Source organism: Orcinus orca, chromosome 7, assembly GCF_937001465.1.
Source record: "Orcinus orca chromosome 7, mOrcOrc1.1, whole genome shotgun sequence".
Lineage (NCBI taxonomy): Eukaryota > Metazoa > Chordata > Mammalia > Artiodactyla > Delphinidae > Orcinus > Orcinus orca.
The window spans coordinates 6,411,684-6,429,246 of NC_064565.1; the positions used below are offsets into that span (position 1 = coordinate 6,411,684).

At 38.8% G+C, this 17,563-nt stretch overlaps 1 protein-coding gene across 7 annotated transcripts in view; it reads right to left on the reverse strand.

Annotated features, from left to right (window-relative positions):
* The window catches only part of PTPN4 (protein tyrosine phosphatase non-receptor type 4), a 178,636-nt gene that overhangs the window by 127,396 nt on the left and 33,677 nt on the right, over positions 1–17,563 (reverse strand). For all 7 annotated transcript variants that reach the window (XM_004276902.4, XM_033400230.2, XM_033400232.2 and 4 more), the window contains exon 2: positions 16,571–16,725. In XM_004276902.4, the coding sequence (XP_004276950.1) occupies positions 16,571–16,708 (138 nt within the window). In that variant the 5' untranslated portion in view covers positions 16,709–16,725. The remainder of the gene's footprint in view (positions 1–16,570; positions 16,726–17,563) is intronic.

Here is a 17,563-nt window from a genome sequence, read left to right on the forward strand (position 1 = left end):
GAACCAGTGGATTTTGTGGATAATCTACGTGAACCTTCAAAACAAGATGATGGCAAAGGGTGACTCCAGTTATACACCAAGTGTAAAGAGCAACCACTCCATAAAGGAGCCCGTCAGAAGGTTCTTGGATTTCTCCAAAAAGGTGAATTTGAGAGAATATCTGACATGAAGAATATATTAAGAGAAGATTCAGGCAACTATTAAAGAGTTGGGGTAATTAATAATATACACAGGAAACTAGGGGGATAGAGAGAAAAAAAGAAAAAGGAAGGGAGGGAGGGAGAGGGAGGGAGAGGGAGGGAGGGAGGGAGGGAGGGAGGGAAGAAAGGGGAGTGAAAAGCACCAACTGTGAAAACCAAGAAGTTTCGCACAAGAGAAAATAATAATGTGTTATGTGGCTTAGCTATGAACAGCATTTACATAGACATAACACTGTATACATTGAATACTAACATAAACACATTATAAAAGTCAATTATATTGATAAAATGAGAAGTAGGGGTCAGAGGTAAAAGAGAACTAAATTCTCGTCTTTTTAAATGGGCAACCAACAGACTGCCTAAAACTGAAAAATTATGTAGTAACAACACAGACACGGTATTTAGAGATAACATAGGCAAATACTAAAAGACTCCACTAAAAAGAATTAAGCTAGTTGTTTCTAGGGAAGTGCCATAAGGACAGGGGCAGACGACCGCTACTTTGTAATACACCCTGTATCACAGGGAGGACTACTTGACTCTTTAAATACATATACAACTGGAAAAGAAAAATACTAAAATCTACAGAAAGAAAACTGACCAGATTTTTTTAAAAGGGGCAATGGATAATTCTAGAAGAACAAAATATAATTATAGTACACTATGTGGCTTAGCAGTGAATTACCTTGCATAATCACAAAAGGTAAACAATGAAGTCAATTAAGGAAGAAAGTGCTAACTGCCTCTGTCATAACCCATTTTCTTGTTTATTTATTTATTTTGGCTGTGCCAGGTCTCAGTTATGGCATGCAGGATCTAGGTTCCCTGACCAGGCATCGAACCTGGGCTCCCTGAATTGGGAGCCCGGAGGCTCACGCACTGGACCACCAAGGAAGTCCCTGTCATAACCCATTTTCTATCATTTCTTTATAATAAAACTTCAATATTGTTTGGGATAGCAACAGGAATATAAAATCCCAGCCCTGCAGCCCAAATGAGGGCCTATGACTAAATTTTGGTCAATAAAATGTAACTAGAAGCTGCAGGGTATAACTTTTAAGCAAAGCTCCTTAAGCTTGGGAAGGAAACTGGCACAGGTGCCGTTTGTGCTTCTCCACCCTCCCCCTCTCTGCTCCCCAGCGCTCCTCCCCTTCCCTCCCTGCCTCCACCTGCCTGAAAACTGACCTAACTGCTAGGGGCCTAACAGCTATCCTGGACTGTGAAGTGATCTTACAGAGAGCCATGCTCTCAGAAGAGTGAAGGGAAGAACACGGAACCTGGTTCCCTGATAACTGTGAAGTTGCTATCCCATTTCTTGGACTGTCTGTTTCTAGAATTCTTTTATGTGAGAGGAAAATGAACTTTAGCTCATTTAAGTTACTGTTATTTCCAGTTTCTTTTACTAGAGCCAAATGTAATTCTGATACATAGAAAATTTAACTAAAAATTATGACCTAAGAATTTGAGGAGGGGGAGTGAGGGCATAAAATAGACTAAAAATTAAATTAAATTAAATTAAATTTAAAAAATTGAAACCTGCATAATAGGAAGTCAAGAGATAAGGTCCAAAACAGAAAATATAAACCAGCACAGAAAACTGGCAGTAAATGCCTAAAGGACATCTTCAAATCTATCAATAATTGGAAGCTAGTACTAAAAGAAAAGGCTGGGAGCATTTCATTAGGCTTTCATTATTTGATTTGTCCTGCTTGGCTTTTTTTTTTAACTGTTTAATATTTTTTATATACTATTACTTAGATAAAAATTAACAACCAAAATATTAAGTACTGAATAATTTAATTAGCCACTACAAAAACACAGCACTAGGTATAGTGAAGAAACCTTTTCCAGAGAGGTCTGGCCTTTGTCCTTGGCTACTGGGAGGTGGTCTCTAGGCCCCTGGAATGCCCTACCTGATAGGGCTCTTTGTTTGCCTGGGGCCTGTGGTCACTGGACAGTCTAGCAATGTGGTTTATGATGGGGGCTTTGGACCACATCACATCACTTCTGACTTCAGAGGAACTGGAGACTAAGGGTATTAGCCTGACCTCTGCAAGAGGCTACAGATTGGGTAAGTCACGCAAGAAGTATCTGGCTGCGTACCAGTAAAACGTTTGGACACAAAAGGCCTGGGGGAGCTTCGCTAGCTGGAAACGCTCTGGCGTAACTGCCATACGTAGTGACAAGGAGGACGCAACGTCACCCAGGGCTCCATGGGGAGCCTCCATTCAAACTCCTCTGGCCTCTGCCCCGCGGTGCTTCTTTGGCCAAAGCTGCAGGATTGCTCCTCCAGTGTTACAGCTTTCAATGAGATCTGTTGAGTCCTCCTAACAAACTACTGAAACTCAGAGTGGTTTTAAGACACTCCCAAGCTTGCAGCTGCTGTCACAAGTGCGGGCAGTCTGGGGGACACTGGCCTCCGAGCTGTGCCTTGGCTAACTCTGGGCAACTAGGGAAGGAGGAAAGGAAACAGAGGAGAAGGGTGAGGAGGTGTCACATCTCTAGAGCTCCTACGGGAATCCTTATTGTGTGCTTGATATACATTCATTTAGTCCCGATAATCCTAGGCATCACAGATATTGTTTCTACTTCATATTCAAGGAAATTATATTAAAGGTCAAGTAAGTGGAACAGTGCCACAGAGCAAGCATTTAGTATCTCTAGGACGTAACTCTAGCCTTTGGGACTCCAAGGTCCGTGCACTTTTCATCACACTACACTATACCACGGTGCTTCCTATAACAAATCAGAGTGCTTAGGGTCTATATGCTTAAATGATCTGCCTGTGATAGTCCAATCACCTAGAATCCAGGACCAGATCTATGTAGTATGTTGTTCTTTGTAGAACTACCACAGTTCCCACCCAAGTTATTCTTGATGAAGGAAAATAAAAGTCACCTCACAGTTATTCAAAGTTAAGTGATATCAAAAAAATATTTAGTGAATCCAAAATTGTAAATTAGCCTAGTACTAAACTTAAGTACCTAGTCAATGTAATTAAGGGCCCATCTCTTCCAGATTTCCTTAACGTGGGAAAAAAGTTAACTGCAAAAGAAACAGCAAAAACTACACACTCTGAAGTTTACTATAAACAAATCAAAGGAAGCATCAAAAGGAAATGTATGCACATTCAGAAAAATGTTTGTCATAACAGTATTACTAATTCCTCATATATCACAGCTGTTGCTTTTCTTTGTGGAAACTAAACAAACTGTTACATTAAAAATCGTGTAGAATTCAAAAGGTGAATGAAAAAATTAGAGTCATAAAACCAGTTACTAGGAAAAATATTGAAAAGGAAGACAAATTACTATACTGAATTCCCAAACAGGAGGAGAAAAGAGTTTCAAGATAAAGGTTTTTGAAAGTGATAAATTTTGCTGTATGTGTACATGCAATGCATGTGTATATATGCAAGTCCAGGGCTGTTTTATTTTAAACTTTTGGAAGCACAATTATTTCTAGTCTTTTTTATTAAAAATGTTAAATAAAGGCAAAGACTCAAATAAGGCTAAACAGATGCTACCTTTAACAAAAAAACAAATTTCTAATATACAGATATTTAACTACCTAACTTGAGTTATGAATAACATTCTAAATGGGTACAAAGCCGAAAAGTAATTTCCTTTCTACAGTATTGTGCTCAGCAGAATCCAACCACAAGCACCAACATCAGCCTCTGGGCAGAGGGTCACACTGGGCTTCCTCTGGGGGATTCTTGGGTCCACGGGGCACTCAGAACAGAGAATCACCCAGGGGAGTGTCTATCACAGGTATCACAGGCAGTGGGGCATCAGAGAGTGAGTCGTGTAGCTTACTTATGTGACAAAAACTCTATCTCTGGGGACTTCCCTGGTGGCACAGCGGTTAAGATTCCGCCTGCCAATGCAGGGGACACAGGTTCGAGCCCTGGTCCAGGAAGATCCCACATGCCACAGAGCAACTAAGCCCATGCACCACAACTACTGAGCCTCGCTCTAGGGCCCACGAGCCACAACTACTGAGCCCACGTACTGCAACTACTGAAGCCTGCGCACCTAGAGCCCGTGCTCCACAACGAGAAGCCACCACAATAAGAAGCCCATGCACTGCAACAAAGAGCAGCCCCCTCTCGCCACAACTAGAGAAAGCCTGCGCGCAGCAACAAAGACCCAATGCAGCCAAAAATAAATAAAATTTAAGAAAAACAAAAAAAAACCCTCTATCTCTTTCTGTGGTCACCAACACCACTCCAATGAATACTGAAAGCTTGTTTGCTAGTTCTAGCAGGGAAACAGAGCTATGTCATGCATCCTTTTCCAAAGAACAGATCACATCTATCTGAGAAGGGCATACTATTCAACTTCAAAAGAGACACATAGAACAAGAGAGAGAAAGTAGACCCCCAGCTAACTACCTAGTTTCATCAAATTAATCTTGTGAACCAGTGGCCTATACAGACAGCCCTTACATGCAGTACAATATAAATACCCTATATGATGGCAAAAACACTTAAATGATTGTTCCCTCAAAGAATATGAAATAAGCCAGAAGGTACTGCATACCAGCCCCTTATTCCATGCACACTGTGAACATGGCAGTTAAGAGATAAACTGTGGGTTAAAATATTTATAAATTGTTTTAAAGATGCTGGATATGTAAACAACAAACACAAAACTGTTAAATAATTATTAAGAATTGATCAGCCAAAGAAAGTTCCTCTGATAATAGCTGAGCGCAGCTCACCTAGGGTTAAGGTGCATCTCAAATGTGGCAGATGACTCCTGAGTTGAAATCTTCTAAAAGAACAAGACATTGGCCTACCTTGTTAGGGCCTCATTCTTTGGAAAGTAAGTGCCATTTTATCCCCTTCACCAAATCAATAATATCTTAGACTAATCTGATTTTATAAGATACATATATTTACCATTTTTCACTGAGATCTGAGTCCTTCTATTTGGCTCAACTGAACAGTGGATCAAGGAACAGAGCAAGCAATATGTTAAATGTTCTCAAATCAAAATCCACTATTATGTAATGAGATATATATTCCCATTTCAAAACAATCAAAATTTTTGGTCTTGTCATGATGGAGAAGCTAGTGTTAGTATACCCTCCTGCTATAAACATCTACAAAAGCTGGACCAAATATAAAAAGAGAGAGAGAGAAGATGAACTATTTGCAGGCATTAGACAATACCCAACACAGCACTATGATCCTTGAGAGAAGAGAACCAGATTAATCAAATACCACATTCATGTTGGCTCTCTCCTTAAGGGCATTTTCCAAATCATGGTGTAGAGAAATGGAGCCCAAGCAGAGTGGCTATCTTGCTAGGATGAGAAAACTAAAATTACTGTTTGGGGTTGCTAAGGTAAGTTGGGTTGGGGGCGGGGGCAGGTTATTACAGAGGAAAGAGTCAAAGAGAAGAAGCTACAGAAATCTACATAAAACTCCCCGGCTCTCATCTGCCTCCTAGGCTGTGCATGCACAGGGCGAAACTCCTAGAGGCCTAGCAGAGAATGGCTGTTGGGAGGCTGTTAGCTAAACAAAGATTGCAGAGGCTGCAGGGTTCCGAAGAAATGAAGAAACGGAGTTCAGGCTCAGAGGAGAGAGACCATGATGAACCCAGGCATTTAGTCGAGACCCTAGACAACCCATGCCCTAGGAATGAGAACAAAGCTAAAACAGACTTACCTTATTTAACAACAGATAAAGCTAAGTCTCCACAGGATCAAAGTGGTCCATTAGCAATTTAACTGGCTGCCAGAATAAAATTCAATGCTATTTAGAGGAAGACAATGGTCCAGAGCTTCTACACTAGGGGTTGAATAGGGGTCAGCAAACCTTTTCCATAAAGGACCAGCAGGCAAATACATTTAGGTTTTGAAGGCCATAAATAGTCTCTGTTGCACATTCTCTTAAAAAACAACAAAACCGGGCTTCCCTGGTGGCACAGTGGTTGAGAGTCTGCCTGCTAATGCAGGGGACACAGGTTCGAGCCCTGGTCTGGGAAGATCCCACATGCCATGGAGCAACTAGGCCCGTGAGCCACAACTACTGAGCCTGTGCATCTGGAGCCTGTACTCCGCAACAAGAGAGGCCGCGATAGTGAGAGGCCCGCGCAGCGCGATGAAGAGTGGCCCCCACTTGCCACAACTAGAGAAAGCTCTCGCACAGAAACGAAGACCCAACACAGCAAAATAAATTAATTAATTAATAAACTCCTACCCTCCAACATCTTCTTTAAAAAAAAAAAACAACAAAACCAAAAACCTGTAAAAATGTAAAATCCATTCTCAGCTTCATGGGCCACACAATAATAGCCACCAGGCTGGATTTGGCCCATGGGTCACAGTTTGCTATCTGCTGCTCTACATTACGCTCACAATATCAATCATACGAAGCTAAATTAGTAGGTACATGAAGCAGGGAAAGTGATTAATAATCAAGAGACAAAGCAGTCCACAGAAATACACAGACTTATAAGGGATCTACATATTGGTCTTGGTCTGTGAGGGCTTCAAAGTAATTATGATTACATATTAAAGACAACAGAGGGAGAACAGAGAAAGTGGATTAAAATATAAAATACTTCAAAACAGAATTATAATCTATAAAAATGATCATACTGACATTCTAGAACTGCAGAATATAATATGTGAAACAGAGGAATTTGTTGGATGGTTTAACAGCAAAAGAAAAGAATTAGCAGACTCAAAAACAAGTTAATAGCTATTCAAAACACAGAGAAATTATAAACAACAAAATAGAACATATGTTAGATGTGGGATGTAGTCAGTCTAACAGATGTAATGGAGTCCAGAAGGAGAGAAGAAAAAATGGGCCAGAAGCAATATTTAAATCTGCAAAGGACAAGAAGTTTTCAAATTGTATAAGACACCACCTACAGATTTAAGAAGCTCAGTGAATACCAAGCAAGATAAATGCACAAACACACACAAACACACAAGCAAGATAAAAACAAAACCATATCTAGGTATATTATAGATGAGACACTAGAGTCAAAAATAGAGAAAAAACTCAAAAACAGAGGAAGAAAGAACATATCTCTTGTCCTGCTCAAGAACAGTAAGAATGAAAAATGAGTTCTCAAGATGGCTCCTCAAGAAAAAGTCAATGAAACAACATCTTTAAACTACAAAGAAAAAAAACTATCAATGTAGAATTCTATACCCAGCAAAAATATCCTCCAAAATAAGGAGTAAGTAAATACATTTTCAGACAAACAAAAAGTTGAAAAACTGTATTAACAGTCTCTATTTCAGAAAATAATAAAAGAGGTTCTTTCGGATGAAGGGAAAAGATTCTATATGGAAGCATGGATATATAAGAAATGAGCTGCAAAAAGTTTAAATATAAAGGGAAATATAATAGACTGTTAACTATTTAAAGCAATAATAGCAATGTCTTGTAGGGTTTATAACATATGAGGAGGATGGCAAAAATACATAAGAACAATAGCAAAAAAGTAGGAGGCAGGTAAATGGATTTAAACTGCTTTAAGGTTTTTGCATTTGGGGGGGAACATGGGAGAAGTACAGTTGACCCTTGAACAACCTGGGGGTTAGGGGTGCTGATCCTCCACACAGTTGAAAATATGTGTGTAACTTTGTGGTCAGCCTACATATCCACGGTTCCACATCTGCAGTTTCAACCAAATGTGGGTTGTGTATGTATTCACTGGAAAATATGTATGTATTCACTGAAGTATGTATTCATTGAAAAATATCCACGTATAAGTGGAACCACACATTTCAAACCTGTTACGTTCAACAGTCAACTGTACTAAATAAAGGCAGACTTTTGTAAGTCATGACACATTTTGCAATTTCTAAGGTAATCACTAACAGTATGACATTAAAAGGTTAATCAAGAAAAGCTAATAAAGGAGATAAAATGGAGTAAGAAATACTTAGAGAGCAGAAGGGAATCTTTCTTGGTGAGTGAAGTATTCAATACCTTAATCTGGTGGTAGTTCCACAGATGTATACATACATAAACATTCATTGAGTTGTACAGTAAAGATCTGTGCACCAGAGTGTATAATGTATTATACATATTATAATAAACAACAACTATACATAATTTCTAGAGTAGGGGACACTAGGCTACAGAATCTTTCTAAATAGAATCCATCATATATTTATCAAAATTTTAATGGCTTACAGCTATTTTCTGAAACTTTTTCTCATAATATATGAGGCACTAAATAACTGTTGTCATTAAAGTACATGAACAATGACAACTTAATTTACTGTACTAGTGCCAAGATAAAATATACCTAATTCTCAAAAATGTAATATATTTTAAAATTTATTTATTTATTTATTTATTTCTGGCTGCATTGGGTCTTCGTTGCTGCGGGCAGCGGGTTTTCTCTAGTTGCGGCGAGCAGGAGTTACTCTTCGTTGCGGTGCGCAGGCTTCTCATTGCAGTGGCTTCTCTTGTTGCAGAGTCTGGGGTCTAGGTGCACAGGCTTCAGTAGTTGTGGCACGCGGGCTCAGAAGTTGTGGCACACGGGCTCTAGAGAGCAGGCTCAGCAGTTGTGGTGCACAGGCTTAGTTGCTCCGCGGCATGTGGGATCTTCCCAGACCAGGGCTCGAACCCGTGTTCCCTGCGTTGGCAGGCGGATTCTCAACTACTGCGCTACCAGGGAAGTCCTCAAAAATGTAATATTTGACAACTGTTTCCTCTTTACTTTTTTTTTTTAAGTTTTTTTTGACGTGGACCATTTTTAAAGTCTTTATTGAATTTGTTACAATATTGCTTCTGTTTTATGTTTTGGATTTTTTGACCACGAGGCATGTGGGATCTTAGTTCCCCAACCAGGGATCGAACCTGCAGCCCCTGCATTAGAAGGCGAAGTCTTAACCACTGGACCACCAGTGAAGTCCCTCCTCTTTACGCTTTAAGAATAAACTTGCATTTTTACAATTTCCATGTACATGTATTTTTATTCTTATTTATTTTTATTTTTTTTTGGCCATGCTGTGCAGCTTGCAGGATCCTAGTTCCCTGACCAGGGATTGAGCCCGGGCCCTGGGCAGTGATAGCACAGTCCTAACCACTGGACCACCAGGCAATTCCCATGTACATGTATTTTTAATCAATATGCCAGAAACAAACTGGGTTTTGGAAACTGTACATGTACAACAGTACACAGGTAAGAATATCATATATACACATAGAGCAATTAGGAGACTGCTGTTTTGTGAAATTTTAATAATAATATTCTTCCAAGAAAACATTTCTGGAACTAGAGAATAGGTCGACTGGATCACAAGCAATAAAGCAAAGAAGAATCAACCTTTCTAAATGTGTAATGTGAGTCAGACACATAAACAACACTTCAAAATACTCTCATTTAATTCTAAACATCCTATGCAAGACAGGTGTTCTTTCCTAACAAATGAATCTGCAATACAGTAAGGTAGAGCAACTTGCGTATAATCACAGGACCAGTAAATCTTCAAAATAAAAACCTATAAATTCATCACTGGATAACTGCCTAGGAAATTCTTTCAATAGAAGTAAATGTCTTTATCAGTAAAGACTTATGCATGACAAATATATTAAGACCTAAGAACTATACATGCCTGATAAAAACAAAAACAATCAAAGAATAAACCAAGAAATATGGTAACTTTGTGCACAATTATAAATCTCGTTGATACTTTTCTTGTGCTTAACATGATATAGTTTAGGAAAAAAAATTCAAAACAGAGAGAAGATTTAATAACCTATCACATACTACAATCTTGGAATTTTCAAACACTACGACAATTGGCCAATTATTACATCTTTTTGCACTAAGTATGTCCACTTCCATTTTAACATCTGATTTTCCTCAAAACACCTTCGTAAATAGTAAGTTCTCCTTCAGAGTAGATGTTGCAAATCAATCTGAGAGACTTCAAGGTTAATAAACGAGGCAGACTGGACACAAATGTGTGCTTAAGATCCACAACGATGCTGAGAGGGCAGCACTCAGAGCAAGTCTGAGACAGCTCTTCATGACCAGCTCTCACTCCCCGTCCCTCTGCCAATCATGCAAGAACTAGAGAGTCACTCTCTGAAGAAAATGAGCTAGTGATAATCTGGACTCAGAGACATCAGGTACAGCTGATTAATTTTCACTGAGCTGAAAACAGGGGAAATCCACATGATAAATGAAAGTCTACCTACGGAAGAGCTGAGACCTCCCTAGTCCCCTTCTCTCCCTCAGCTCTAAGAAGTCCCAGTCAGGGCTCCACAAGCTCCAGGCAGATGACTGAAGGATTTCCCTCTAGCGAAAAGACATTCTGAACTAACCAAATATTACTATATAACTACTTTGTTTATTGAAAGGATGATAGAGAGGAAGTATGTGTGTATGGAGGGGAAGGAGAAGTAAAGTCTCATCCTCCAAAGTCAATACATAATACAAACAACAAAAAACAAACCAGACAAAACCAGACATACTGTAAGATGTTTCTTAGAACCATGGTAATAAATATGAGAGAAAAACTAAGCGTGTCAAATGCAGTTACTTCTAAGGGGCAACAGGGTAGGTTTAGGGTTCTGTTAGTTTTTGTTGTGACACTTTACAGAACAATTATTTTAAATTGTGTACATGAATAAACCAATAAATGTAAAAACAAAAAATTTCTTAGGGAATCTGGATGATGTGTAAACGATAGTATTTTTAAAGGAATTAAGAAATCAAATTTAGGGACTTCTCTGGCAGTCCAGTGGTTAAGACCCCACACTTCCACTGCAGGGGGCACAGGTTTGATCCCTGGTCAGGGAACTAAGATCCCGTGTGCCACGCAGTGTGGCCAAAAAAAAAGCTATCAAATGTAAGTAGGGCTAGAAATAATACTTAATAAAATGGTTAAGTGTTGAAAATAACAGGTCCAAACACACCTTCTCACATACACACACACATTACTGGCTCTGCTACCAACTTGGCAAGTAACCTAATGACTCTAAACTTATCTTCTCATGTGAAAAATAAAGACAGTGGAACAATAACTAGGAAAAAATCCCCCAAACCCTATCCTCCTTTACAAATATGACTGTAAAATGATTCCAAGTATGTTCCATTTAGGTAAATCCATCATCCTTACACTCCTTTTGCCTCCCACTTCAATCAGCAGCCACCTGCTAACCCCAACTCTATAATCCAGTTTGTACTACAGATGTGGTTAACAAGTAGTTTACCAGATGAAACAAGGTGAGGTTCAGCCAACTAAATATTCATCAACCCAAGCTGTAACATAACTACAATATTATTAATTGAATTTCATTTTATTTCAAGGGGGAAAAATCTATGATTTACTGCATCTTACACTAACAACTGAAGTACTGGTATCATTTTTAAAAATTAGCCGTTAGAGAGCCTAGAAACAAGCCCATGTACCTAGGGTCAATTAATCTACAGCAAAGGAGGCAAGAACATAATACAATGGAGAAAGATAGTCCCTTCAACTGCCTGGTGCTGCCCCAGTGAGTGGTGCTGGGAGCTGGACAGCTACACATAAAACAATAAATTTAGAACATTTCCTCACACCACACACAAAAATAAACTCAAAACACTTTAAAGACCTAAATACCAGACACGACACCATAAAATTTCCAGAAGAGGACATAGGCAAAACACTCGTTGACGTAAATTGTAGCAATATTTTCTTAGCTCAGTCTCCCATGGCAAAAGAAATAAAAGCAAAAATAAACAAATAGGATCTAATTAAGCTTTTGCACAGCAAAGGAAACTATCAACAAAACAAAAAAAAACCTTATGGAATGGGAAAAAGTACTTGCAAATGATACGACTGAAAAGGGGTTAATATCCAAAATATACAAACAGCTCTTTTAACTCAGTATCACAAAACAAACAATCCAATCAAAAAATGGGCAGAAGACTTGAATAGACATTTTTTCCAAAGAAAACATACACATGACAAATTGGCACATGAAAAGATGCTCAATATCGCTAATTATTAGAGAAACGCAAATCAAAACCACAATGAGGTATCACCTCACAACTGTCAGAATGGCCATCATCAAAAAGCCTACAGGGCTTCCCTGGTGGCGCAGTGGTTGAGAGTCCGCCTGCCAATGCAGGGGACACGGGTTCGTGTCCCGGTCTGGGAAGATCCCACATGCCGCGGAGCAGCTAGGCCCGTGAGCCGTGGCCGCTGGGCCTGTGCGTCCGGAGCCTGTGCTCTGCAACGGGAGAGGCCACAACAGTGAGAGGCCCGCGTACCGCAAAAAAACACACACAAAAAAACAAACAAACAAACAAAAAGCCTACAAATAACAAATGTGGTAGAGGGTGTGAGAAAAAGGAACCCTCATATACTGTTGATGGGAATGTAAATTGGTGAGATCCCTTAAAATACTAAAAATAGAATTGCCATATGATCCAACAATTCCACTCCTCGGTATATATCTGGAAAAAACAAAAACACTAATTCGAAAAGATACATGCACCCCAATGTTCATAGCAGCACTATTTACCAAGACAAGCCAAGACAAAGAAGCCACCAAAGTGCCCATCAACAGATGAATGGATAAAGAGGATGTGGTACATATATACAATGGAATACTACTCAGCCATAAAAAAGAATGAAGTAATGCCATTTGCAGCAACATGGATGGACCTAGGGATTATCATACTAAGTGAAGTAAGTCAGAGAAAGACAAATGCTATATGGTATCACTCATCTGTGCAATCTAAAAAAGTAATATAAATGAATGTATATGCAAAACAGAAACAGACTCACAGAATCACTATGCTGCATACCAGAAACAACACAATATTATAAAATCAATTGTACTTCAATAAAAGAAGTTATCAGTTATTCTTTATTGAGTACATAAGAGATACATTACAAAGAACAAAAAGAAAACTGAGGGAAAATGCAATGTGGACAAAAATGAAAGTAAACAAACAAAAATCCTCACTGCACAAGTTTAGTTTTGTCTTTAAATACTGCTACCTATGAAGTGCCTCAGAACTGTGCACTGAATCACATGTGCTGAATAAATGATCATACATTTTGAATATTATTTCAGTTTTTCCAAATATAACTCTATATATGTCAATTTTATACATATACATTCACATATAAAATAAATATATAGGGGCTTCCCTGGTGGCGCAGTGGTTGAGAATCTGCCTGCTAATGCAGGGGACACGGGTTCGAGCCCTGGTCTGGGAAGATACCACATGCCGCGGAGCAACTAGGCCCGTGAGCCACAACTACTGAGCCTGCGCGTCCGGAGCCTGTGCTCCACAATGGGAGAGGCCACAGCAGTGAGAGGCCCGCGTACCGCAAAAAAATAAAAAATTTTTTAAAAAAAATCATCCCTGTTGGATCTGTGACTCACAGAATCCCTGAGGATAATAAATACGCCACTAAGTTTGGGGGTAATTTCTTATGCAGTCCTAATAACTGGAACAGGTTGGTTCTACAGAACTCTTCCTTATCACACAGCCTACTGCTTGCTATACAGGTGTACCAAAGTAAAAATAAAAACAAAATTTAGGCAAAAAATCCTCATAGGTTGGTGAAATCAATCCTTGTAGTACAGATACTATACATTTAAAAATATTAATGGAAACAAGTTTTTGGTGAATTGATGATGAATTTAGGGCATGAGGGAGACAATTCCATAGGCTGGCTACAGTAAAAAGAATGGCTGTGTAAACAGAACTTGAAGCTGAAGCAACACTTATGGGCTTACCTCACTCCTATGTCCACAACAGAGAAAGAGAAAGAGAAAAAAAACTCATGAAGTTGTATCAACTCCTTTAGTACCGCATTTTCTCTCAGGAAAATATAAAGGAAAAACTCTGATGAGATAAACACCAGATGGAAAAAAAGCAGGCTTTGGCAACAATGAATATTTGATCTGTGGTACAGAAATCTTTTAGGGAAAGCAATGCCTGCAACAGCTAAGACGTTACAAATCATCCGCCGGTAGTCTCCAAAGGAAACTAAGTGGTTCTCCTTCCTGGTGAACAGAGATGCTGGTGAGCCTAGCAGCTGCCAACAGTGAGGATTTCTGAGACTTAAAGGTATTTAATGGACATGAGAGAATAACTAGCAGAGGTTCAAGCTCCCCTACTAGTTTGCAGCCTATCATGAACCACTGCACAGGCTGTAAGCTACATAACTAGGGAACCATTCATGTAGATTAAAATAATCAGCATCTGTAATAAAAATGCAAAGCAGCTCAGACACTCTGAATGATTCCAGCCCTGACACTCAGAGGAATAGACATACTTACAATGCAGGGGACACAGGTTCGATCCCTGGTCGGGGAACTAAGATCCCACATGCCACAGGGCAACTAAGCCTGTGCACCTCAACTACTGAGCTCTCACACCTCAACTGGAGAGCCCGCATGCCACAAACTACAGAGCCCAGGCACTCTGGAACCTGCGCGCCATAACTACAGAGGCACGTGGGCCACAACTAGAGAAGAGAAAACCCTCATGCCACAATTAGAGAGAAGCCCACACGCCGCAATAAAAGATCCCACATGGGGGCTTCCCTGGTGGCGCAGTGGTTGAGAGTCTGCCTCCCACATGCCGCGGAGCGGCTGGGCCCGTGAGCCATGGCCGCTGGGCCTGCGTGTCTGGAGCCTGTGCTCCGCAACGGGAGAGGCCACAACAGTGAGAGGCCCGTGTACCGCAAAAAAAAAAAAAAAAGATCCCACATGCCTCAACAAAGATCCCGTGTGCCAGCAACTAAGACCTGACGCAGTCAAAAATAAATTAAATAAATAATAAATCTTTTAAAAAATCAATAAATATATCAATATAATATATATTAAAAGATCTAAATATAAACCAAAATAAAATAAATATGTCTTCCTATAAGAGTAATTAAACAGCACATTGATTTCCACACTGAAAAATACAATACTATCATCAACTAAAGTGCCCAATAGGAAAATTATGCTAGATGGGAAATACAGCATAAACATAATGTATGGTGAGAACATTTAAGATTTATTCTCTTAGCAACTTTCAAGTGTAGAACACAGTACTGTCGCCATTAGTCACCATGCTGTACATTAGCTCCCAGAACTTATTCATCTTGTAACTGGAAGTTTGTCCCCTTTGACCAACATCTCCCCATTTCCCCCATCCCTCGGCCCCTGCCAACCACCATTCTGAGTTCAGCTTTTCTAGATTCCACATATGAGTGAAATCATACTGTATGTGTCTTTCTCTGTCTGACTTATTTCACTTAGCATGATGCCAAGGTCCATCCATGTTGTCACAAAAGGCAGGATTTCAGAAGATCAATATTTTAGATTACTTCAAGATTTCAAAGTCTAGAAATACCTGTGTAACATAGCAGGAAACAAATGAAGGTGTTATCCTGGAGATGTGGAAATGAGGAATGAGGAATTCCAGTTTCAATATGGACTATATATTAGATACTGTTATATTCATAATATTAAATTTTGGTGTGTGATAATGATATAGCTGTAATTTATGAGATCCTGAGGCTGCTGAAACACAGGTGAAGTGTACCACCTACTTTCAGAAGGGTCAGAAAACACACACAGAAAAAAAGAAAGATAAAGGAAATGAGCAAAATGTTAACAACAGGTCAATCTAGGAAAAGGGTAGGTGGGGTATTCATGACACTAGTCTCTCCCCTTTCTGTAGGTGTGGAATCATCTAAATAAAAAAGAGGAATGCCTTTGCATATATCAAGACATGTTCACAGCAACATTACTGATAAGAGCCCAGGGTGGAAACGATCCAAATATACACAAACGATAAACTGGACAAATAAATGGAGATAAATAAATGGATAAGTAAACTGTGGTGTACTCATACAAGAGAGTACTACACAGCAATGAAAATGAACCAACTACTGCTAACACACCACACAGGTGAAACTCACAATGTTGAGCAAATAAAGCTGGACACAGGTAGGATGAACAAACATTTGTTGAATAAATGTTTCAGATAAGGCTCAGATAAGATCAGGGCTGCTATTTATCTTTGTTTAGTAAAAATTTTCTTCACAGACAGTAGAATAAGATCACAATGGGAATGTATAAATTATTTATGAGAACAAGATTCCTTTCCCGCACCCTCAAGCACATTTATAAAAACCACCTACATACTATTGACCTGCTCCACTAATAATGTGCTGCTGGTTTGTCAACCCCTTAAAAGACCTTGAATTAGAATGTGTATTTGATAGTTACAAAAACCAAACTAACAAGACCTTCCTCTTTGAAGAAGGCTTTTCAAACTGTACTATGATTAAACAATTTTAGTTTTAAAATTTAATCTAAATTCAGATTTATAACCAGATTATTAAAATTAAAAAAGACATAAAATACTTACATTAACTTTGAAAGCCTGTACAGTGTTATCCAGAAGAAGGATGTTGCAAACCACCTCTGTATGCAGTCTATCTCGGGCCAACTCTGATGCTCGTACATTGTAGGTTCTGCCAGCAGGCAATCGGAAACGTGAGGTCATTACTGTCCACACAAGGTCTAAGTTGAAAAAAAAAATTAACTAAATAAAGGGGCAGCTGAAGATACAAATTATTTATATAAAAAGGTACAAAGTTATTACATATTTTTCAATTAACCTTAGCTAAAAAGCAGTTACAAATTTTGAAACACCTGGATAGGAATTGTAAGTATAAAAGAAGACACCATATATAGTTCATCATGTAAACTAAAATTACAATTGCCTGGAAGAGGAGTTTTGTTTTGAACTGTCCATTAAGAAGACAATACACAAATTGCGGAGGTAGCCATATTCCAATTCAAAATATATAAATTTAGGAGCAGCCAAAAAGGAGGAAGGAAAATATGCTACCTCAGGAAGCCGGGCATTACTCATTGATGCAAGCATTAAAAAGACACTGGAGGATGGCAACAGGAGGGAAGGTTATTCACCTCTCAAGGGCCTTTCCTTTTATTCAAGCTTAAGATTTGGGGGAAACACGGGAGTTTATTAGTTGGGTTTTTTTTTTTAATATAACAATACCCTTTCATTTTAACTATCCTCAAATGAAAACTAATTCTAATAGAACTATTCTTAGGAAAACAAAAACAAAATAGAAAACTTAAGACTACAGATCTTTGTTTCTCAATTTTTTAACCTAAGAGGGAACAAAGACTGCCTATTAAAAAAAAAACAGGTATCACATCATTTTCAGCAACAATTGACATTAAAAGACAATGAAGATGTAACTTTGAAGTTCTGAAAGAAAATTATTTGAAACAGAATTATGTTCCCCCCAAATCAGCATTCATGTGAAAGAATAAAGTTACAGACATTTTCAGACATTCAAAAATTCGAAGTTTAAAATCCATAAAACTT